General features: G+C 41.6%; 1 protein-coding gene across 1 annotated transcript in view; it reads right to left on the bottom strand.

Moving 5' to 3' along the window:
• POLR2B (RNA polymerase II subunit B) overlaps positions 1 to 25236 on the bottom strand; it is a 44462-nt gene extending 19226 nt beyond the window's left edge. The window contains exons 1-15 of the mRNA XM_075862684.1: positions 25057 to 25236; positions 24874 to 24946; positions 22679 to 22829; positions 21604 to 21716; positions 20919 to 21138; positions 20418 to 20576; positions 15939 to 16103; positions 14373 to 14569; positions 11959 to 12078; positions 11681 to 11867; positions 11255 to 11398; positions 9675 to 9814; positions 9063 to 9174; positions 7185 to 7339; positions 6315 to 6513 (exon numbers count right to left, since the gene is read on the bottom strand). Of these exons, the coding sequence (XP_075718799.1) occupies positions 6315 to 6513; positions 7185 to 7339; positions 9063 to 9174; positions 9675 to 9814; positions 11255 to 11398; positions 11681 to 11867; positions 11959 to 12078; positions 14373 to 14569; positions 15939 to 16103; positions 20418 to 20576; positions 20919 to 21138; positions 21604 to 21716; positions 22679 to 22829; positions 24874 to 24946; positions 25057 to 25075 (2154 nt within the window). The 5' untranslated portion in view covers positions 25076 to 25236. The remainder of the gene's footprint in view (positions 1 to 6314; positions 6514 to 7184; positions 7340 to 9062; positions 9175 to 9674; positions 9815 to 11254; positions 11399 to 11680; positions 11868 to 11958; positions 12079 to 14372; positions 14570 to 15938; positions 16104 to 20417; positions 20577 to 20918; positions 21139 to 21603; positions 21717 to 22678; positions 22830 to 24873; positions 24947 to 25056) is intronic.
• Positions 25237 to 25267: the final 31 nt, after the last annotated feature.

Raw genomic sequence — 25267 nt, 5'->3', positions numbered from 1 at the left:
CTTGGCTAGGCGAGAGACCGCAGGATCTATCGCCAGAGTCCGCATCCATGTGGAAGAATTGCCCTCTTGAAGCAGTAGAACACATCCAGATGGCTAGAGCGGGAAAACTTCTCATCCGGGTGCTTCCATTCCTAAAGACAATCCTCTAGTTCCGAGTTAGGTGGAAAAACAGCCCGAGAAGGTTGGGGCTGAAGGAAAGAAACTGAGTCAGTGAAAGGTGCAGAATCAGTGACCTGATGTGTCACAGATATCCACTGAGGTGGGAAGAGATGTAGAACCCTTACCAACTGAATTCCAATCAGATAATTCAGCGTTAGAAAAAAAAACAAAAACCTTTCTAAGAGAAGACCTGAGCACCAGACCAGACTTCAGGGCCAGAAACACCTGATCCACATGAGGGAGGTGAAACAGAAGAGGATGGTGAAAATGATGGCGAGAAGCTCTAGTTCTCTGCGAGGTCAACCACGAGGGGAAGTCCATATGAGGACAAAAAGAGTCCGGCGGACAGGCAGACATGCCACCTAAGATGGACTGAGTAATGTTTGCCAGGTTATCAACCATCCGGAAAAGGGAGTTAGCCTATTCTGGATACACACCCATCACACCAGGAGTGAGCATCACCGGGGAGTGGCAGGAGTGCAGAGGCCACAGGCATTTGACTAGGTCAGCATGCACCACATAAGGAAGTAGAATGACTACAAGGAAATTTAGTATTGCACTTTGAGGAGGCATAATAAATCGCAAAGGTAGTCTGGCGTGAAGGTTTCCCTTTAGGGTCAGACATGGCAGTAGAGTGTTACTTAACTTCCCACTAAAGTAGTGAAAAGGAAGATCATCACTCAAACTGCGTAGCAAGAAGTACTCCTATTTAGGGAATGATGGCTGCTTAACTTAGCGCTGCTAGAGAAGTTTAAACTGAAAACTAGCACCGTAAGATATGCTCCTTTAGGAAACTGAGTCAGCGCCTGTAGGCTAAGGAACCTGTAGGGGAATATCAAAGGCTGATCCTACTCGCTTTCAAGATGTCAGAAGTCCTCCTGAGGCAATAAGCAGCAGCTCTGTTCAGGAGGTCCTGTGTCGCCAGCAGCGTCCGTCCAAATGAAAGATAGCAGAGGGGAACGCTGAAGCCCCGCCCACCTAGCACCACGATTGGCCGCTGACAGTCGTGTGGAGACCGGACAATCAGGAGAGACAGGATTTCCCATGGGAATAGGAGGGGGGGGGGGTGCTAGAGCGCTATTGGTGCGTACTACAGTAAAAGGTCCCACCTCGGCCCGTGCAGTAAAGCGCCAAATGGCACCGCCGACGTAATGGTGCAGGCCATACGATAAAAATAGAGCTAACTAAAGTGTTCAGAGAGCTAAGACAGACCAGGGGGAAATACAAAACAAAACAGGGAATAGGCTGGTCCAGCAGACCGCTACAGTGCACAAGCGGTGTCCCAGTTTGGGGAGGGGGGTTTAGTAACACTCACCCAACTCTCCATCTCCCAGATGTATTGACCAGCAGGAGCACCCCCTAAGTGTTACTGCCTTTACTAAGGGGACAATGGTGGGAGAGGTTTTCCTTAGGCTGGTGGGTGACAGAAGAGCTTGTGATCTTGTGGCACTTGTCTTGATAGGCAATTTGGACAACCGTGCATGAGAATACAACACGGTGCGCCCACCAAAATGGAAACACGGATACCCTGTGACCCTAGTTTTTCATGAAATTTAACATTTTTATTTTATTCATTTTTTTTAAAAGAAAAAAAGTGTCTGCCTCCTAAGACTGAATAGCTCAGTGTCTGTGGGCAGGGTATATTTTTCCTGTAGGAGTCACTTTGAGACGTACGAAAGAAGTCCCAGCGGGTGGGAAGAAGACTGCAGCACCTTTGACCCAGACTAGCATCGGATGAATCAAAGAGTAGATCTAGATGAACATTGCTAAAAAGCGTGCGCCGATGCCCAGGTAGCAGCTGTGCAAACCCTTAGCGACTGAAGTCTGGTGCCTTACCGCCCAGAAGGCACCAACAGCCCTCGTGGGATAAGCAGTGACCCAAAAGCGAAGAACTTTATCCTTGGACTGATAGGCTACTGAAATACTCTGATAAACAGAACAGCCACCAAAGAGGAGGGAGAAAAAAAAATTAAAAAAAATAAAAAATAAAAAAGGAAAAAACTCTGTTGCCATGCAGGTCCAGACACAGCAAAATTGCTCTCAAGGGAGCTAACTTAAGAGCCCCCTCCCCCGCCCTCCCAAGACCAAACTAAGATCCCAAGGTGCACAGAGATGTCTGAAGTAAGCAGGGGGGGGACAGCATGAGCTACACAATGCAACAAAAGTCTTTTTGAGCGAACCTTGGCTTTTCGCTTTATGGTAGAGAGAGCAGAGACCAGACATGTAAGGGCAGATAAAGTAAGTCCCTGCTCAAGACCTGATTGCAGCAAGGACAGAGTTCTAGGTGTAGGACATGGCATGCATTGGAAACTGCGTTCGCACCATCGGAAATTAGCTTTCCACGTATGGTGGTACACTTTGGCTGACTAAGGTTTCCTGGCCTTCAGCATAGTTTGAATTGCTGGTTTAGAGACCACGGGCTCTAAAAACCATGGCTTCAACAGCCATGCAGCTAGACGCATCTGAGGTCAAGTGGGGTGAAATAGCGGACCTTGGGAAGGGAGGTCAGGTCGTAGTGGGAGACGTCAAAGTGCGTCCACAAGCAGGTTGGCCAGGCCGGCATACCAAGCCCGGTAAGGCCAGTGTGGAACTAACACGGATCGCAGGAACATTCTCCATTTTGGTCCTCTTGAGGACACTGGGTAGAGATGGAATGGGAAGGAAGAGATATGGAGGAGTGAAACCCCCCTAAGGGGTGAACAGGGCGTCAACTACAATTGTCCTGGGTTCCCACGCCCTGGCCACGTAGGCTGGAACATTTTAGTGGAGATAAAACGTGACAAGATTTACATCTGGGGCGCCCTACTAATAAATCTGAAGGAAGAGGTCTGGTTGAAAAGACCATTTCCCCCAGAACAAGTCTTTCCCAACTGAGAAAGTCTGCAGCCCAATTGTCCACTCCCAAGGGACAGAGCTGGCGCATGACTCTCTGCCCAGAGGAGGATCCGAGAGGATTCCCTAAGTTCCGCCCAGATGCTGGTGCCAGATTGATTCTTCCGATAGGTGACTGCAGTGGAGTTATCGGACTGGACTCTGACCAGGCGACCTTGTAGAAGAGTCCAATGGGAGAGGGCCAGGAATATTGAACTCAATTCCAGAAAGTTGATTTGTAAAGGTCTTCTCCGCTGGACTGTGTGCAGTTCAAAATCTGCTCCCACAGTATAGGCTAGAATCCGTCAAGATGACGACACTGGAATGGAAGGAAAGACCATCCCTGCCGGATGCACGGCAACATCTCCCACCAGAGCAACTCTTGACGAATCTGAGAGGGCAGGAGAATCAACTTGTTCAGGGTGTCCTTGAACATGTCCCAAGACAAGAGGAAGGACCCTTATGTGGTATCGCGCATCTAGAACTGCCTCGAAGATCAACACCATCCTGCCTCGAAGATCAATACCATCCTGTCCAACATGCACAAGCCAAGTGGATGGAAGAGGGAGTATTCCGACGAAGGAGAGCCACCCTGTACCGTATGACCTTGATCTTGTCTGTCGGGAGATGGACTTTAGATGTCCCGGTGTTAAAGAGCATTCCCAGAAACTCCATGCGCTAAGCTGGGACCAAGGAGGACTTCTCCCTGTTAATGATCCACCCAAATCTCTTCAATGTGTCCAGGGTGACGTTGAGATTGGAAAGGTTGTACTCCCTGAAGGGGACGTTCACCAAAAGGTTTTACAAGTAAGAGATGACCATGACTTCCCTGGTGCTTAAGAGGGCCATAAGGGTCGACCGTACTATGGTAAATACCCTTGGAGCCATTGCAAGCGACAGGGATACAGAGGTATTTACGATTGTCGATAGAGGAATTTCATCCGCAGTGGATTCCATGCGAATCCTCCATATGCGAACAAAGCACTTTAACTTCTTTAGATCCAGGATGTGTCTGATTAATTGTGCTTTTTTTTTTTTTTTTTAGGGACTGAAGAAATTCCAGTAGAACCCTTGAAACCCTTCCAAAAGTAGAAAAGGGACAATAAAAATAGTCAGAAAAAACCCAAACCAAAACACAACACTGAGGGAAGGGTCGAGAATTCTATCTTGTTCTGTCGAATTCTGGTTGACACCACCACTCAGGCATCATCCACACGACAGCCATATATCCTGAAAGGAAAGAAGTAGTCCCTCACTCAGACAGCTGACAAATGGGGAGACATCTTCAGGTTAAAGATAGTTTGGAAGAGGAGAGCTTTTGAGGCCTGGGACTCTGGTGCCAAGCAGGTTTAGGCTTGAAAGATGGACGTCTGGAGTCGCTCGGGCAGCTAAGTCTCTCGACTGACATCTGTGAAGAGAATGATCTCTGCGATCGGTTTGGAAAGAACCTAATAAGGTGCGGGACTTGTCCCTGGCACTTGTGAGCCTCTTGTGTGACCTATAACGAAACACAAACTGCGTGTTATACAAGGGAGAGGTTGGAGGTGCACGGATCTGGGCCGCTATTCACGACGGCATTTGGTCCAATGATCCAACTATGGTCTGGGAGGAGAATCTCGAAATATCCCCCAAGGCCTGACTTCGCCCATTCATGGGGGGCAGGCTGTCCGCATATGAACTTTTTATTACATCGTCCAAAGGCATAGTATGCAGCCATGACCACCTGGCAGCCAATATAGCAGAACAAATCATTTAACTGGTTCCCGACCGCTGGCTCTGTTTTTACGGCCAGCGGACAGGGTCCTTAAAACCTGCGCCATAGACTTTTTACGGCGCGCGTTTTAATGTGCTGCCCGAGCGAATGTCGGGTCTCCGGCTGTCAGTGACTGCGGGGGACACTGAGGAGGAGATAGAAGCAGCTTTCGCTGCTTCTGTCTTTTCAGATTTCTTTTACACAGCGCTTAATGATCGCTGTGTATAGGAATAGAGGCAGCGGGCGTGCTGCGGTCTCTATTCATGCCGGTGTTCATGTGACTGGTCACATGATCGCCAGGTGCAGTTAGTGACAGACTGCTGCTGGGACTTACAATCGTCACTATGAGAGGGCTGATTTCCCCTATAACTGGGGCTGCTGTGCAGCCCCAGTTACAGTGGAAAAAGATGGTGTAAAAGAAAGAAAAAAATATATATAAAAGTTCCCCAAAGGTCTTTTTTGACCTTTGAGGGATACAACATAATAAAAAAAGAAAAAGTAAAGTAAAGTGCAAAAAAAATAATTTAATAATAAATACAGATAAAATACCCACCCCAAAAAAACAAAACATTCCCCCCCCCCTACCAATCAATGTCGTAACGCTAGCCCAGACCCAATTACCCTAATATAGACATAATATATTAAAATTTACGGTAGACAATGACTATCACAAATAAAAGGTCTATTTTAGGGTAAAACTAGGTTACCAAAAAAATTTTGCTGAAATGTAAAAAAGCTTATTTTTTTACTATTATTTTCAAACTTTAAGAATAAAAATTCTAAAATAGCAAAAAGGATGTGTTTAAAAATTATAAAAAAAAAAAAAAAAAAACGAACACCTGCATTGTCTACAGAAAAAACAATCGCAAAAATCACGTCTCTACCCCAATAAATAAAAAAGTGCGTGCTAAAAATGGCTAAACGGCGTCTAGTCCTGAAGTCTCAAAATAGCCCGATCCTGAACCGGGTAATAGACTCGGAAAGGTCATAGCATAAAAACGCTTGCCAGCTGTTTATACAGGGCAATGATTGGGAACATGAGTTCTGCGAACTCTCGTTTGCCCGATAATTGGCCCATGTAAAAAGGCCTTTAATGTCACTTGGGACCAGCGGAGAGAGAAAATCAGTGCAGAGAACTACATGGTTTCACAGCACCTGCAGGTTAGAAGGAAAGGCAAAACTAAAATAACAAAATAGCAACAGGCCTGAGAATCATGTCTGCCTCTTACGGACACTAGGCTAAAACAGAGTTAACCAGTGTCTGTGGATAGGGTATGGCCTGCCTGTGCAGAGCCAAGACTTCTCCTAACTAGTGACTCATGGTGCGGTGTCCCCGAATGATATTAACAAGAGACTGATGTCCTCTACAAATCCTGTTAAACAGCATTGTGTACATCAAAAGTGACAATAGCTTATTTCTATGTACCTACACGGATATGAATATAGAAGGCTTGTTTATGGGGTGAATGGGTCATAGTACTGTCTGAATCTTGCTGTAAACACTAATAGAGGATTTTAAACATTAAAATACCTGGTTATGATCAGGGAATGGTATAATTGATGCACAGACTCCTAGGATCATAGAAGGGTGAATTTCACAGTGGGTATAGGTTGAACAATATGCCACACCCTTTTCTTGCAAGTCATCTGGTGTCATCGCAAGCATAACAGTCTCCTCTTCAAGGGTATCAATATATTCCACAACACCACTTGCTACAAGGTCCTGCCAACTACACAAGAAGAGTAAAATAAGTGTTAAAGCACAGTTGTTCAAAATAGATTTTAAATTAAAGAGGTTTTCCCATCAGGGACATTTATGATATAGCCACAGGATATGCCATAAATGTCAGATGCAGGTCCCACCTCTGGGACCCGCACCGATCTCTAGAACCAGGGCCCCTAAACCCCGTTCTACCTTTCTGTGTTCCCGCTGACACCTATGATTTAGAACCATTTAAGAAGAAAACAGCGTAGCTCGCTGAGCTACATGGTTTCCGTAACTCCCATAGAAGTGAATGGCAGTTATGGAAACAGCGTAGCTTGCATGCTACGCTGCATCCGTAACTTTCCATTCACTTCCATGATACTTACGGAAACAGCATAGCGCAGCGAGCTACGCTGTTTTCTTCTTACATGGTTGGAAATCACAGGTGTCAGCGGGAACACAGAAAGGTAGAACGGGGTTTTGGGGCCCTGGTTCTAGAAATCGGTGCGGGTCCCAGAGGTGGGACCTGCATCTGACATTTATGGCATATCCTGTGGCTATATCATAAATGTCCCTGATGGGAAAACCTCTTTAACTGTATATCTTTTTGAAACAATGCACACAATGATTTGTAGACAAAAGAGCCATTTTACCAAAGATAATTATTTCTCTCCAAATAGAAACAAACGCTCTGACCTGTAATTATTGTATTCCCTCTCTTTTAGCTGGTCAATATGTCTTCTTTTTAGCAATAACTTCTGCTTTTCCACTATCAGCAATGGCCTGCAGATCCTGCCAGCATCTGTGTAGATCCTTATCTCTCGCTCTCTTATGTCTCTAATCATAGACACCTGAAAATTGTCAAGTTACAAGCAAATTTGGGCAAATGTTAAGTTAAACTCTCCAAGCGTATAAACATCAAAGCATTATCAAAAAAAAAAAAAAGGAAGTTCATAAATGGGGGACAAAAACAACCTACTTAAAAAACAGCATTTATAATTTAAAGCCCTTTATAATACCTTATATTGCTTTAAAAAGCATACATATCAAATAGTCAGTCAGTCTGACATTTAAAAGGGGTATTCTCGTCTGACGATACCATATTGCTAGGATATGCCAAGACATTATGATTATTGGGGGGGGAGGGGGTCAGACTTCGGGCACCAAAGTTTTCACCTCCACACTGTGAAAACGTGCGGCAATTCTGCAACATAATTCAGGCATAGATTTGTTGTGGTATTTCGACACTATAAAAAGAACACTAAACCACATGCCAATGCGTTTTTTTTTGGTTTTTTTTAAACATCCCCCTCACATCAACATGTAGCTGGGGGAAAAAAATGCACAGAATTAAGGGCCTGCTGGGGTTTTTCAAATACACAGCATGTGTTAGAAAAACCCGCAGCAGGCCCTGAAAATCTGCATTGGTGTGTGTTTTAGTGTTCTTTTTAGAGAATTTTCAGAGCGGAATCCGTGTCGAAATACCACAACAAATCTGTGCCTGAATGTGGCATTTAAGGGAATGGGGCGGAGCTGTAGTTCCCTGCACATTGGGTACATGTACGGTGGATGTCGCTACGGTATTAAAGGACGAGTGTCACGAAAAAAAATTTTTTTATATATCAATTGGCTTTTAGTGTTTTATTAAAAAATCTTTTATTTATTTGTGTGTTTGTGTTTTACTTTTTTTTATTTTTTAACTTTTTCTTGTCTATGGGGGCTGGCATTTTTTTTTTCCATCTCTGTATGTGTCGATTACGACACATACAGACATGGAATACGGCACATACAGCCCAATAGTGAATGCGAATGGGGCCCGTTCCATCCACTATGCTGTACGCCGTCTGTGTGGGAACGGCGCATGCACCGCTCCCACACAGTCCAAATTGAAGGTCTTCGGCCGAGCGACGTCCGGCGCCATTTTCTTGTGGACCGGAAGTCGTGGCCAGACAGTAAGATTACTACTTCCGGTCGTGGCTTCCGGACTTGTGCACTTGGAGCGCAGGGAGCAGACGGAGCGGACGGACCGGAGGCAGCGGCGGCGGCAGGAGCAGGTAAGTTAGATCTGTGTATGTACGTGTTTTACGGTGATTACTACTGTATGTTAACCTACTACACTGTGTGTTAGCTCAAAAAATGGCGACACAGTGTAGGAGGTTTGACCGTTCAATCCCCTCCTTTCTCCAGGCACTAGCCAGGATAAAGGAGGGGGGATTCTCTGAGCTCACTAGAGCGAGTGTGTATTCTCAAATTTTGCAGCATAAAGCAATGTGGTTGCTTTACCACATGCCAATGCTGCAATTTTGGGAATTGCTCCATCTAGTGACCAGCACTGGGAAATGTTATAAATTAGAATCTAATTTATAATATTTCCTGACTGGTGAAAAAAATTAGAACAATGTTTAATCACTTATACACTAACTGTTTAACTAAAAAAAAAAATTTTTACTGCCTGGAAAACCCCTTTAACGTGACTGAAACCAACAAGGTGTCTACAGAGACCGAAAGACATGCAACATAACCTTACAACAGTGAAGCAATAAAGGAAAGACTGTAAATGTAATATTTCAATACCTCAGAGACAATGATGTCCATTTGACGACGCAGTTTTCGAAGTGTATTCATCAACTGCTCTGGATCCTTATGTATGCCAACCCAGCATCCATTAACAAATATTTTTGTGGCACTAGATTTAAAAGGAAAAAAAACATCAGAATTTAAATACAATATATCTTCTATACATTTAAAAATAAAAATAAAGGATTTCAAGTCCCAGGAAAACTTTCTTTCCTTTAGAAATAAGGAGGGTAATTCTCTAAAAGAATGTAAAAATACTTTGACTGTGTATGCTCACACTTTGTAAAGTATTCTGTAGTAATTAAGCCGTCAAGCACTCATTTTAGGGGCCATAGGGTGCTTATTTTTATTTTTTTCCATTCTATGCAGCAGATTCAGAGACTAGTAATAAGTGCACAGCTAACTGTTCAATGGTCTGCTGCCGTCACTTATAGCAGAGTGGAGATGCTGGGAAGCGTTCAGTGCAAATAGCCCAGAGCACTGAACATAAAGGGGCCGCATGCGCGACCTCTAACACGGTGAAAACTGCTGACCATTTTATAGTAGTAAAGGGAGAAAAAACAGAAACTGTCCAAGAGTACACAAAGTGACCTGTTGCAGCAAACTTACTCTGCAATTGCTGCTGGGGATATTTCTTCAAGGTTTTCCATACTCCACTCTTCCAAGAACTCCAAAATTGGAGAAGGCTGGGAGCCAACAGAAATATAGGCCATCAGAGCCAGGTTTTTCACAAGTCCTACAGCATGACCCTGCAAAATCACAAGCACTACAATCATTAAACGTGTGCTTACGAATCTTGATTCTATTTTTAATACATATATAAAGCATTTAGCCATGACATTACGGTAAGCAACTTTACAATAACCTCTTTTTTTTTTTTTTTTTTAGCACTTAGCAAGATTTTCAGGTCTCCAAATACAGTCATCAATACCATGATTAATATACACAATCGCCAGTATGTTGCACAATTATCTACTTATTTACTTGCTACTGAGAACGGTCATTGGTAAGTCACATAGAAACAGAATGTGGCTGAAAAGTTGTCAAACTATCAAAGGGTAAATGCAGAACATAAAATATGACGTAACTAGTACCCACGGGACATCACAAAAAAGCAAAATGGAGGTCCAAAGAAAAAGTTCCCCAAAAAATGTCTAAATCAAAAGGAGGTCCTCCGCTCACATTCCACGAATACATAGCGAAACTATCCACCTTATTGACGGTCCTCCCTTCAACTCCAGCTTGTAGTAAAGGAGTACACCTTTACTACAAGCTGGAGATGAAGGGAGGACAATCCCCAAGTACACCTTTACTACAAGCTGGAGTTGAAGGGAGGACAGTCCCTAAGGTGAATCGTTTCAGTGTATTAGTGGAATGTGAGCGGAGGACCTCTTTTGCTTTTAAAACCATCAAAGGGGATCATGTGTTTTTTAATGTGAATGGTATGCAATTTTAACAAAGAGAGAAAGAGAGAGGGAACAGAGAGGGAACAGAGAGGGGAGAGAAAGAGATAGAGAGAGATAGATAGAGAGAGAGATAGATAGAGCAAGCTAGAGAGAGAGAGCGCGAGCGATATATATATATATATATATAAACGGACAAAGAGCAGCACCGTTCCGTCAGTGTAGGGTGCAAAAGTTCCCGTTCAGACACACGACCAGTGTCCCAAATAACCAGCAAAATCCAAGATACAAGACAGCACTCCAAATTCAGTGAAAAAATCGGATCACTTTAATCAGCACTTGCGACATTTCAGCCCTACTCCATGGGGCCTTTCTCAAGCAATACATCTCAGTGAACGGTGCACATATAAATACATAATTTACCAAAATACATAATAGAGCAATACAAAATACAATATTGCATGGTTCTCCGATTCAAATACAGTGTACAGTAAAAAACCTCCAATGTGTTAAACAGGATCTGATAATCACTTTATGCAAAAATTATTAGGAGGGCATATCGCCCACACTGTATAAAATGACCTAAATATGATCAGATTGGGTAAGTGCCAATAAGTAAAGTGCAGGTGTGCAAAATTAGAAATATTAAAAACTTTTAATCATTGATATTGGGCTCACCATCCGGCGGATCCCCGCACTTCCTCCATGCTGTTTTGGTTTCTCGGCGTCACAAAACACAAAATCAACACAATATCAAACGATTTTAACTTGTGATTTAAACATTACCTCAGGAGTCTCAGCAGGGCACACCATGCCCCACAGAGTGTTATGCAGCTGTCTGGGTTTGGCAAGTTTACCATCTCTACCAATAGGGGAGTTCAACCTCCGCAAATGAGAAAGCGTTGATGCAAAAGTCAATCGATTCAATACCTGTAAAGTTAAAGCAAAGTTCGATGAAGTTTCATTTTAAGCTTTCAGAAAGAATAAGCGGAATGAGAAAAAACAAATACATACTTTTGCAGGATTACAAGTCAACACCCCAAAGGAAAATCTTGTTGCATTTAAACCGCACTTACATTTATGTGGAGTAGTTATAGCCAATTTTGCCCCATCATATGAAAACTAAAAGGTTTAAGAGTTTTAAGATTAAATGTGTAGATGGTAGTGAATGTAAGAGGTTCCATAACGAATACAACCTAAACGCTGACTTACCTGAGACACTCCAGCTCTAGCTTGATGAGCTTTTTTTTGGTCACCCCAATTCCCAGTAGCTAGAGAATATTTTAAACCATCTGAAATAATACGAGTCTTAATAGCCAACTCCAAGTTAAAATCTTTTCCTCTGTCAATGAATTTCTGCGCGTAGATCCTTACTTCTTTCAACAAGTTCTTAAACATTCTACAAGGAAAACCAAAAAAAAAATAATATCATTATGAAAGATCAGGAAACCCTAAAAAATGTATTTATTTGACAACTACTAAATAATTACCCCCTGAAAAGGAATGCAAGCAACGGCCCTGCAAGATCCAGCCTTTTATTTCCATAATGATCTCTGTCATCTAGCTCTCTCCTTCCAAGAGCTGAAAGCAGCAGCCTATGAACCATGTACCTTAAATACACACAAGGGGAAAAAAAAAAATTGTAAAAATTTTTTTTAAGAAAATAATTCATAAGACGACACACTCGCGCTAGTAAAATAAACTTATCTGACTGCGGTATACGATGGGGGGGGGGGGTGATAGCTGTTGAGCTCAGACTTATTATGTTCTCATATTAATCTATATTCTGGTGTAAGTCTTCTTCAGTCTACAAACATACAGACTGACAAGCTTTTTTTTGTACGCAAGGATGGATATTATATATATATATATATATATATATATATAAAATCACACACACATATATATATTCATACATATACACACATATATACATACACACTAGTCCTCCTCAATTAATTAGAATATCCAAAAGTTTATTTCAGTAATTCAATCCAAAAAGTGAAAACTCCTATAATATATAGATTCATTATTTCCAGCATTTTTTCTTTTAACCCCTTCCCGACATTTGACATATCCATACGCCAAGGTCGGGTAGGGGAAGTATGGAACGGGCTCACGGAGTGAACCCGCTCCATACGATGCCAGCTGTGTGTTCCAGCCGACACTGCAGAGTAACGAGCGGCAACGCGCTCGAGCACGATCCCGCTCATTTTACTTGTTAAATGCTGCGGTCAATAGCCTCCAGCAGGGCTTAATAGAAGCTTGTCAGAATCACGATATACTGCAATGCATTAGTATTGCAGTTTATCGTGCAAGCAATCGAACGATTGTGGACTAATAAAAAGGAGTAAAATAAAAGGTTTGGTTTTTTTTATGTAAAAAAAAATTAAAAAAAAAATTATTAAAAAAAGTTCAAAAAAACCCCCCTTTTCCCATTTTCCCCCTAGCGCATAGTGAAAAAATTAACATAATTGGTATCACCGCGTCCATAAACGTCTGAACTTATATAATATATCAATATTTAACCCGCACAGTGAACGCCTTAAAAAAAAAAAAAACACATTTAAAACGCCAGAATCTTTCTTTTTTGGTCACCTAATCTCCTACAAAAAATGAAATAAGAAAACGAAATAAAAGTGATCAGAACGTTGCATGTACCCCAAAATGGTATTATTAAAAACTACAGCTCGCCCCGCAAAAAATAAGCCCATATACCACTTAATCGATGGAAAAATAAAAAAAAGTTATGGCTCTCGGAATTTGGCAACACAAAATAAATTTTTTTTTTACACTTAGGTTTTTACTTGTAAAAGTAGTAAAATATAGAAAAAACGATATATATTTGATATCGCCGTAATCGTATTAACCCAGAGAATAAAGTTAACATGTTGTTTTAGTTGCAGTGAATGCCGTAAAAATGACGCGCAAAAAACAATGGAGGAATAGAGTTTTTTTTCATTTTCTACCCCACAAATAATTTTTTCCCCATTTCCTAGTACATTATATGGCACAATAAATGGTGCTACGAAAAACTACAACTCGTCCCGCAAAAATCAAGCCCTCATAGGACTATATCGACGGAAAAATAAAGACGTTATGGCTTTTGGAATGTGGGGAGGAAAAAACTAAAATGAAAATCTGAAAAAGGGCTGTGGCGGGAAGGGGTTAATGTTGATTATGGCTAACCATTAATGAAAACCCAAAATTTAGTGTCTCAAAAAATTTGATTATTATAAGCCCAATATCAAAAACGATTTTAAACTGAAATGTTGGCCTACTGAAAAGTATGTACAGTATATGCAGTCAATACTTGGTGGGAGCTCCTTTTGCATGAATTACTGCATCAATGTGGCGTGGCATGGAGGTGATCAGCCTGTGGCACTGCTGAGGTGTTATGGAAGCCCAGGTTGCTTTGATAGCGGCCTTCAGCTCGTCTGCATTGTTGGGTCTGGTGTCTCATCTTCTTTTCGACAATACCCCATAGATTCTCCATGGGGTTTAGGTCAGACGAGTTTGCTGGCCAATCATGTCCAGTGATACTGTGGTTATTAAACCAGGTATTGGTACTTTTGGCAGTGTGGACAGGTGCCAAAATCCTGCTGGAAAATGAAATCAGCATCTCCATAAAGATTGTAAGAAGGGAAGCAAGAAGTGCTCGAAAATTTCCTGCTAGACGGCTGCGCTGACTCTGGACTTGATATAACACGATCACCATCACGTACCTGCACGTCATAATGCGGGTAGGTGACCCTTCCCATCACGTGAATGTACGTGAGAATGCTGGAAGGGGTTAAAGGGCGCTTTCACATCAGTTTCATAGACGAGATACAGTCACGTTGGATGTAACATTGCTATATAACTAATATCAACAAAGTTTAAATAAATCTCATACAAATCTTACCCTAAAAAATAGGCTTTTTTGGTCTCACAGAAGTCACTGACACCAACATGTGGAAGCATTTCTTTCTGAAGAACTTCCTTGGCGTATTTGATTCTTTTTTCTTTGGTGACACCAGGCTTTGCTCCTCTAGAACCAATGAAGTTCAGAGCAACGTTCTGCTCTTGGATGACAAAGGCTTCATCAAGGGAAGGCTTGACCTAGAGGAAGAAAAAAAAAAAAAAAACCCACACAACACCCGTCATTAGACTAAGGTCTTGCAATAGCTTATTGACATTTCTCATGTAAAGTTCATGCCTTACAGGCATTGTGGGTAAAGGTTACATGAATTGAAACTCATATGGAGCGCAGGAAAAAGTTTTGGAAATTCACAAAATACCCAGAGACACCACTTAGGATTGCATTTGCTATTTAAAAACCACAAATAACCAACATTACACACACCATTTCGGTCAATGTTGGAAAGAATTCCATGTAAAGACACTCTTACCACACAGTAATAGTCTTCTAGCAACACTTTAACTAACCAAAATTGCAACAACTACTTATTGACACCTAAAGCACTTTAAATAAAGTCAAACTTTATAGTGTCGTCAAGTTGAACGGTTTATTATCTACCAACCAAACCGGCACAAGTTGTAGATTTTAAGCCACATAACTGATGAAATTAAAAGAGGCTTTCCTAGAACCTAACTTCTTTCAAAAAGCCCCGTACCTTCCTCAATATAGAAAACATGGTCTAACATGTCCAAAGAAACATACTACTTGTTTTTCTTCTCTGTCATCTTCCTTCGGTTGCTCTGTTCCCCTAATAATCGGTACGGTGTATAGTGGGGAACTGGGAACCTACATTTCCCAGAAACTCCCAGTGTCCCTTCCCGGCTCCTCCTAAATATGTCTAGTTATAGGGGTGAACTTGATTGCAGCAGACAAGTATACAAAATAGAATGCTCAAAAAGTAAAACCTATACTTGCACAAATGCACAGTGGCAAGTGTAACATGTGTGCGTTGTGACTCTCACATCCTCTCCTTCACAGTCTCATGTAGGTCCCACTAACACGGTCTCCATTCAATCATAGTTACCTCCCAGCACGGGCCCACACAGCCACAGTGTCGGCAAGCCGAAACTATGTCAAATATCCCAAACCGGATTCCCTGACCAGGCAGTATGGGGAGGGGTGGCCCCTTTCCTAGCGCAGTACTATGCAAACACACTGACCGGGCAAGCGCATGGAAAGCTAGAGATTCATTATAAAAACAAAGCGGATCTCACTGCGCATGCTGGTCCTCAAAAAAGTCGTAACCACTTGAGACCAGGTGAAAACAAAAACACGTCATGGGTTATTGGGTGGTGATAGCAGGAAAAGAATAAAAAAATACCTAAATGAACCTATGTGAAATTATTTATTTTGCAGATCGCGCTTACTAAGTATTTATTTTGGTTTCCTATCAGAATAGCACGATCTCTTTTAACTCTCAGAATAAGTAGTTGCTGCCAATTTATAATCAAGAATATAAAATAAAATCAAAACAATCTATAGTCCTAAAATTTCGTATATTCCACATACCATTTCCATCATTTCGGGATCTTCAAAGTCATAAATGATATGTTCCAGAATGTCTCTATCAGACACAAACCCCAAAGCTCGAAACACAATGATGATGGGCACTTCTTGCTTGATGTAAGGCAATGTTGCAACGATACGTTGGCCAATGGCGCTTTTTTTTGCACCCTGTTGAAACAAAGCCACAGGAAAAGTGAATTCACTTTTAACAAATGTAGTAGTAGACCAGGTTTACCTCTAGTGCTTCAGACAAATTACAATCGTGATGGATGGGCTTTCTGAAATGCCATTTAATCCCTCCAGGGCTGAGCCTGTTTGGTCATGGAGGACCAGCCCAATTTTTTCAAATCTGACACGCGTTATTTTACGTGGTAATAACTTTGGAATGTTTTTACCTATCCAAGCGATTCGGAGACCATTTTCTCGTGACAATACAGTACTTTGTTTGTGGAAAAAATGTAAATCCAGTATTAAATTTGTGAAAAAGACCAAAATTGAGAAAATTAGCATTTTTCTAAATTTAAATGTATCTGCTTGTAAAACAGACAGTAATACCACACAAAATACTTACTAGTTAACATTTCCCATATGTCTACATCATTTTTTGAACATCACAAGGCTTAGAACTTTAGCAGCAATTTCTCCCATTTTCAATAAAATTTCAAAAGGCTTTTTTTTTTTTTTTTTTTTTTTAAGGACCAGTTTAGTTCAAGTGATTTTGACGGCCTTATATATTAAATAGACCACATAAATCACCACATTTGAAAAACTGCACCCTCGAAGTATTCAAAACAGCATTCAGAAAATTTCTTAACCCTTTAGGCATGTCACAAGAATTATAGCAAAGTAGAGGGGAAATTTACAAAAAATGTTCGCCAAAATATATTCGTAATACATTTTATTCTGTAACACAGAAAGTTTTACCAGAGAAACGCAACTCAATATTTATTGTCCAGATTATCCCACGTGGCCCTAGTGTGATACTGGACTGAAACACAGGCCTCCGAAGCAAAGGAGCACCTAGAGGATTTTCAGGCCTCCTTTTTATTAGAATATATTTTAGGCACCATGTCTGGTTTGAAGAGGAAACTTCCTAAAAGTGACACTGTTTTGGAAACTACATCCCCTCAAGGAATTTTTCCAGCGGTACAGTTAGCATTTTGACCCCACAGCCCTTTTGCTATATTTATTGGAGTTAGTCTGTGAAAATGAAAATCTACTTTATTCCTGAAAAAAAACAGAAATTTTTACAAGAAGAATAAAAAGAACCCCAACATTTGTAAAGCAATTTCTCCCGATTATGGCAATACACAATTTGTGGTAATAAACTGCTGTTTAGACCCACAGCGGGGCTTAGAAGGGAAGGAGCACTATTTGGTTTTTGGAGCTCAAATTTAGCTGCAATGGTTTTCGGGTGACATGTCGCATTAGCAAAGCCCCTGAGGTACCAAAACAGTTGAAACACCTCAAAAGTGACCCCATTTGGGAAACTAAACCCCTTAAGGAATCTTTCAAGGGTGTATAGTGAGCATTTAGACCCCACAGGTCTTTTCCAGAATTTATTAGAATTAGGCCGTGAAAATGAATATCAAAATTTTTTCCATTAAAGTGTTGCATTTTTTTTATTTACAAAGGATAATGGTGGAAAAAGCACCAAAACATTTGTACAATAATTTCTTCCTAGTACGGCAATACCCAACACACGTGGTCATATATGTTAATCTCATTAGAAATTAATTAACCCTTTCAGGACTAATCAATTTTTTGCTTTTTCATTTTAGTTTTTGCCTCCCTGCGTTCAGAGCCATAACTTTTTTATTTTTCCATCAATAGAGCGGTGTGAGGGCTTATTTCTTGCGGGAGGAGTTGTAGTTTCTAATGACACCATTTAAATTACCATATAATGTGCTGGGAAACTAAAAATAAAATCCAATGCAGGCCGAATTTGGAAAAAGCTGCGATTCCTCCATTATCTTTTGGGGCTCGTTTTTACGGCTTTCACCGTGCGGTAAAACGGCAACTTAAAATACGATTACGGTGATATAAAATAAAAAAAACTGTATAAATTTGGTATTTTACTACTTTTCTCATTTTTGGTTGATTGATCGGTGTGAGGGCTCATTTATTGCGGGACAAGCTGTCGTTTTTATTGGTACCATTTTTGGGTATATACAACTTTTAGATCACTTTTGATTAAAAAAAATAAAAAAATAAAAAATAATTTAAAACCTAAAAGGTGACCAAAACACAGCGATTTAGGCGTTTTAAAGCCTTTATTTTTTATGGCGTTTACCGTGCGAGTTAAATAATGGTATAGTGCAATAGTTTGGACTTTTAGTGACACAGCGATACCAAATTTGTTTATTTTTTACATTACTTTAGAGGAAAAATGAGAAAGGGTTTTTTTTATTTTTTTAACTTTAAATATGCTGGTTTAGTTTTTTTTCACCAGTAACTTTAATTTTCTTCTTTATTTTTTTTTACACATTTTATTAGCCCCCCTAAGGGATTTGAACCAGCGATCATCAGATCGCTGGTACAATACACTGAAATACTAAGTATATTGCAGTATATTGTAATTTTTACAGGCTTCTGTAACAGCACGATCGCTGTTCCTGTCCGTTAGTCCTGGGTGTCAGCTGTAATACATACACAGCTGACACCCGCAGGGTATGGCGTGGGCACAGTGCATGAGCCCGCTCCATACATAACCCCCCGCACCACGACAAGCTATTAAGTCGTGGTGCGCGAAGGGGTGAATGCACAGCGGATGGTGCTAAGTGAAAATTTAAATTTTCAACTGATCTGACATTTTAATGCACAATATGTTGTGCCCAGTTTGTGCCACTGAAGACAAATACCTCATAAAATGTTAAGCGGGTTCTCCTGGGTATGGCGATGCCATATATATGTGGAAATAAACTGCTGTTTGGGCACGCTGTAAAGCTCAGAAGGGAGGGAGCGCCATTTGGCTTTCGGAGTGCAAATTTTGCTTGGTAGGAGTTGTGTTTGGGGTTTCACGGGTATTTCACTTTATAATGTGGGGGCGACTTTTTGAGCACTTTTTATTCTATATTTTGCGAGGGGTGGGGACCAAAAAAAAAAGTGATTCTGGCATTGTTCTTTACTTATTTTCTTTGCGGCTTTCACCGTGCGGGAAAAAGAAATACTATCGTTTTATAGATTGGGTCGTTATGAACGCGGTGATACCAAAAACGTGTACTTTTTATTAACGTGTTCATTTTTTTCCTATAATAAGTCTTATTATAGGGAAAAAAAGGTTGTTTTTTTTTTGTTTTTGTAATTTAAAAAAAAACATTTTTATTATTTTGTCCCACTAGGGGACTTGAAGACCTGCAGCACTGATAGCTGCTATAGTACATTACACCAACTAGGTAGTGTAATGTATTATAAGCTGTCAGTGTGACACTTAGAGCCACACTGACAGGAAGTCTATGAGTATCTGCCTGTGGCCGGTCCTCATAGGCTTCCGTACATGGCAGACTGTTGTATGGCCTCCAGTTGCCATGACAACCAACAACACAATCGTTCCCCGGGAAAGTTTGTCGCTACATGATCAGGACCTGAACCAATCAGGTCCCGATCATGTCTCCACGACCAGAGGCAGGTGTTAACAGCACAATCCGGGTGTCAGCGCCACTCAGACACCCGATCATATACAAAATTTTCATGTACAACATCTTATGCATTTAAATTATAGCAGTAATCCACATAATCAATTAAAAAATATATTATTGCCAAAAACAATGCACTGATTTTACTGCTGAAAATGTTTCTACACACCCAGAAAGGGGCGTGCACATCCTGGAAAGCTGCCATTTTTAGATTTTATTACTGGTGGCAGACTGTGGCAAGGGGAGCAGAGTGTTGCTCAGGTTTAGGTTTTTGGAAGTTTTTTTCCAGAGAAAAAGCAGATCTCAGTTGTTGCCACTGCACTAGTATGTATAAATGTGATCTCGGAGGAAGGGTGGAGCTTTCTTGGTCCTGTGGGCTATGCCAACCTTCAGTAGGCGGTTTATTAAAAAAACAATTGAAAAACTGCATAAAAATCAGCCTCAAAATCTGCATGCATTTTAAAATCATCCAAAATCAGTGTGGAAAATGTGCAGATTTTGGAGGCAGATTCAGCGTATCATTTTTTTTAGCCTCAACTTAATACCATGTGAACATAACCTGAGAGGAAGTTACCCTCCACTGATCCATGTGGGAATGGAAATGATAATTGCGGAGCAGTAGTCGTCACACCATGTAAATCAATTAGGGGATATAAAGCTCACTCCACATAGTACACTTCAGGGCAGAAACACAGAACATATACCCCAAACATGCAACAATGCCAATGTTTGGATTTATAAGGCTACACTACAATATATTTAAGGTTTTCATTTCCCAAGTTATTAGGGTTATTACAAAGCTTTACACAAAACTTAAAATTACAAAGAGCAATAAGATATTCCATACCTGGCCTCCTCTTGCCAGCATGCTGACCCATATGGAACTTGTTGGCCTTGATGAGTTTTCCAGACAAGACCTACATTCTGCAGTGTATGCATACTTTGAATCTTTCTTTGCAAACACATATACTGTGTTTGTTGCCATCTTTTCTTGTGCAATTAAGACCTAAATTAGGGAGAAAGGAGTTAATTGGGTTAGCCTATAAACAGGTAACATAAGCAACACTTTAGTTGCTGCAGCAATTTTGCCACGTGACCACAGGTGCTGCAGTTGTATTGGTTGACGCATTCTAATTACGGTCTATGCAGCATAAAACAAACTTACCGATAAAGGATACTGAAAATGGACAGCTGGTGGTCAGCTGCTGGGAACCCAATTAAAAAGCGACAACCAATATAGCGGCAGATTCTATGGTAACTTGCACAATAAAACAGATAGATATATACATAATGTAAGAGTGTACAATAAAATTACAGCAATAGTATACAAAAAGATTAAAAAAAATACCTTCTCAGATCCATTGATAATAAAGTAACCTCCAGGATCCAGTGGGCATTCATTTAACTCACAAAGATCACGATCAGTGAGGCCATTCAAAAGACAGTACGTTGAGCGCAACATTATAGGGATCTTTCCAATGAATGTTTTTTGATGCTGAGTTTGAATCTGTTCTTCCCCTTCTTTTACAACGGTTTTTGTAATATCAACATAAAGTGGGGCAGAATACCTTAAAGACACAATGAGAAAACGAAAAACTATAAGGGCCAGTTCACACTGAGTTTTTTTTGATGCGGAAACAGCGTCGGAAAAACCGGCTCACGGGAGAAAGAAGGGACATGCCCCATCTTCGGGCGTTTACGCCTCTGACCTCCCATGGACATCAATGGGAGGCAGAGAAAGCGTATTTCGCTGCGTTTTAAGCCCGCGGCGCTCAATGGCTGCGGGCGAAAAACGCCACGAAAATCGGCGTGCAGGGAGAGGAAAATCTGCCTCAAAATTCCAAACGGTTTCGAACAAATTCAATAGAAGTGATTTATCATGTATTATTTTTATAGTGGGAAAAAAAAAAACGGAGTACCCAGAGGAAACCCACATCTCCTCTCTTTCATCACACACACATAGATATATATATATATATATATATCTATCTTTATTGCACGTAACAAATTAAAAGAAACCTGCATATGCTTACGTTAGATTTCTAAGTCGTGCTTCATTTGGCATCATTGGTGAAGGAGCGCCATCTCTTTCCCAGTGTGTAGGTTTAGACAGATAGATTTGTTCAAACTTCAGTAGGAATCTTGGCTGTAAAATTGTTACAAAAGTCCATATAAAAATGAAGTAGATGAAAAACAAATGAGGCAAATAAGATGCCATTTAAATCAAGCAATTACGGCAAGGCTACAACATAGAATAGTACAGACACTAAAATAAATATCCTCTGAACAGCAGTCTTGTATAATATGCCACCATTTGGGGTGTTTAAACTATAGATTGTATATCTCCAGTTAAAAATCCGATAGGAGAGCAAGGCCGTGCCCGTTATCTACTTGCCTTGTACTGTAATCCACTGCAGACTTTACCAGTGCAAATCCACAGCTAAATACAACTAATGTTACTGGAAAAACTTTTGTGATGGCTGAGACAGGCTGTAACAGCAAACACATTACCCGAGACCACACGGAGTGGTCTACAGGTCAAAGCTCCGTGATACAGCCGTATCACGGAGCTAAATGCTGCCAGCTAGCTCTGCAGGACGTTCTGGAACATCCTTGCAGGGTTAAGGGTTAAGTGGAAACAACCCAGACATTCAGGGTATGTTCACACGGCTTATTTTCGGCCGTAAACGGCTGAAAAATAGGAAGCAGAACGCCTCCAAACATCTACCCATTTAATTCAGTGGGAAAAACAGCGTTCTGTTCCGACGGGGCGTTTTTTTTTACGTGGGCCGCGGAAAAGTGCATGTCACTTCTTGACGGCCGGAAAAAACGACGCGAAAAATGCGAGTTGCTTAAAAAAAAAAGCTGAAAACCTGGAGCTGTTTTCCCTTGAAAACAGCTCCATATTTTCATGTTTTTTATTAAGCGTGTGAACATACCCTTAGAGAGTCTATAAGCGGTCAATGTCTTTGGCACGTGACCAAACATTTTGCAAAGCCTACTGTTCGCTATTGCACAGGACTGGAGTCTATAATTATAACATTAATATAGTTATTTCTAGAATATTATTTCATTCTTTCTTCCCGAGTTTACTTTACTGAAACCTACCGGTTCTTCTACTTCTCCTGTGGCGTGTTGAGCTTCAGCTTGTAGATCTATCGGTGGGGCATCCTCCACAATTCTCTGCACGGACATCTGAATAAACTCATCAAACGAATCAAGTTGCTGACGTACCAAACCCTTCTCATCAAAATAAGAGCTATAAAAAAATAAAAATAATGCATTTAAAAAAATGGACTAGATAATGGTTTACATCCAGAGGATAAAACCATGTCCTGATCATGTGGACTGACACAGGTGCACAGCTTGGTACAGTGTATCAGAGCTCTCTTTTAACCAACCCTACAGATGTGCCAATCGGAGATGGATGTAAACATTACCATTCACTGAAAGCAAGTGGAGATCTAGTGAATGGCAAAGATTTGCTGAAGCACTTTAGAAAGCTGCATCATTTGTTATATGCAGATTAAGGTTTATTTAAATAAAACCAGGAGAAAAAAAAACAAAAAACTTGACAGCATCTCAATATATCCCTACGGATGTGTTTGCTACAAAGCTGCTGTAAAACTTTGGAGCCCATAGTCAGCACTTGCTCAAGTAGTCATCTCAACCTAACAAACTGCTGAATAAAGGATGTTAAAGGGGTTATCCGGGGACCAAAAATTGCTTTACATTCATATTTCTATATAAAAAGAAGTCACCTACTAACATACTTTAATTAAAAATTCGGTACTAAATGGTGCCGTTCAAACCCGGTGAACTGTTCCCGGAAGTCCTGGAGCTTTTCTAATGATGACGCGCCAACATGGTCCCGCGTGACTGAAGGCTTGCTTCCTGTGCTGTTCGTGTCGGTGTGTTATCAATAGCACGACTGAAAGGGGCTGTCACATTGCCTATTGCTGGAGTCCCCGAGCAGAGCAGCAGCTGGCGCTTTGCTCGGATCTAAAGCCCTGCTCTCGACATTTGGTCAGCGACTTCAGGGGTTTTCTATAGCTGGAGTTCCCGGGCAGAGCATCAGCTGATGCTCTTCTTGGGGACTCCACTACTGCTGCCGACGTCACTGTCCATATACAGACAGTGACGTCGGCAGCAGATGCTCTGCCAAGGGACTGCTGCCAACGTCACTGTCCATATATGAGCAGTGACATTGGCAGCAGTACTGGAGTCCCCGAGCAGAGCAACCAGCTGATGCTCTACCCGGGTACTACAGCACTGCTGCCAACGTCACTGTCACTATATGGACAATGACATCGGCAGCAGTACGGGGGTCCCCAAGCAGAGCATCAGCTGATACTCTGCTTGGGGACTCCACTACTGCTGCCGACGTCACTGTCCATATATGGACAGTGACTTCAGGGGTTTCCTATTGCTGGAGTCCCTGGGGACCCCCGTACTGCTGCCGATGTCATTGTCCATATAGTGACAGTGACGTTGGCAGCAGTGCTGTAGTACCCGGGTAGAGCATCAGCTGATGCTCTGCTTGGGGACTCCAGTACTGCTGCCGACGTCACTGCTCATATATGGACGGTGACAGTGACTTCAGGGGTTTCCTATTGCTGGAGTCCCTGGGGACCCCCGTACTGCTGCCGATGTCATTGTCCATATAGTAACAGTGACAGCAATGCTGGAGTCCCCGGGCAGAGAATCAGCTGATGCTCTGCTCGGGGACTCCAGTACTGCTGCCGACGTCACTGCTCATATATGGACGGTGACAGTGACGTTGGCAGCAGTCCCTTGGCAGAGCATCAGCTGATGCTCTGCAACTCCAGCTATAGAAAACCCCAGAAGTCACAGACCAAATGTCAGGAGCGGGGCTTTAGTACCGAGCAAAGTGCCAGCTGCTGCTCTGCTTGGGGACTCCAGCAATAGGCAATGTGACAGCCCCTTGTGGTCATGCCATTGATAACACGCCGACACGAACAGCACAGGAAGCGAGCCTTCAGTCACGTGGGGCCGTGTCATCGATATTAGAAAAGCTCCAGGACTTCCGGGAACAGTTCACCGGGTTTGAACGGCACCATTTACTACCGAATTTTTAATTAAAGTATATTAGTAAGTGACTTCTTTTAACATAAAAATATGAATGCAAAGCAATTTTTGGTCCCCGGATAACCCCTTTAACAGAGAACTCAATGTCTAGATTTATTGGTGATCTTTAGAAAATGGAATTATACTATACAGCTTTTTAATACAAAACCTCAGTAGATTACCACTTCCTTATAGAATATGTACAGCCGGCTTACCTTATAACAATCCAGCATGCTTCCTGCCATAAATCGGGGGTGATCTCATCATCATCCTCTTCATATTGCATTTCTACCAAGGAAAATTATGTTTCACTATTACCACATACTATTAAACACATCCCATAAAGCATTAGAAGCCCAACTTTACCAATATACACTCAGCCCCTAGCAGATTCTTACCTTCATCCGCGTCGTACATGATGGCTGTTTACAGTGGTTTACCACGGGATCAGAATAATTGAAGAAATCCAAAGACAGCGAACTACCAGACAACACTGAAAACAACACAGCATCCAACGCTGCGTGAACCATAGATTGGTTTCCGCCTCCGGGTCAACGAAACGCCGCCCAGCTGTGTAATGAGTTTAACCCGGAAGCCAAAAAGAATGCA

The sequence above is a fragment of the Rhinoderma darwinii genome, chromosome 1, assembly GCF_050947455.1.
Source record: "Rhinoderma darwinii isolate aRhiDar2 chromosome 1, aRhiDar2.hap1, whole genome shotgun sequence".
Lineage (NCBI taxonomy): Eukaryota > Metazoa > Chordata > Amphibia > Anura > Rhinodermatidae > Rhinoderma > Rhinoderma darwinii.
The sequence above is the reverse complement of the archived record's forward strand: the minus strand, read 5'-3'. Positions and strand labels throughout refer to the sequence as shown.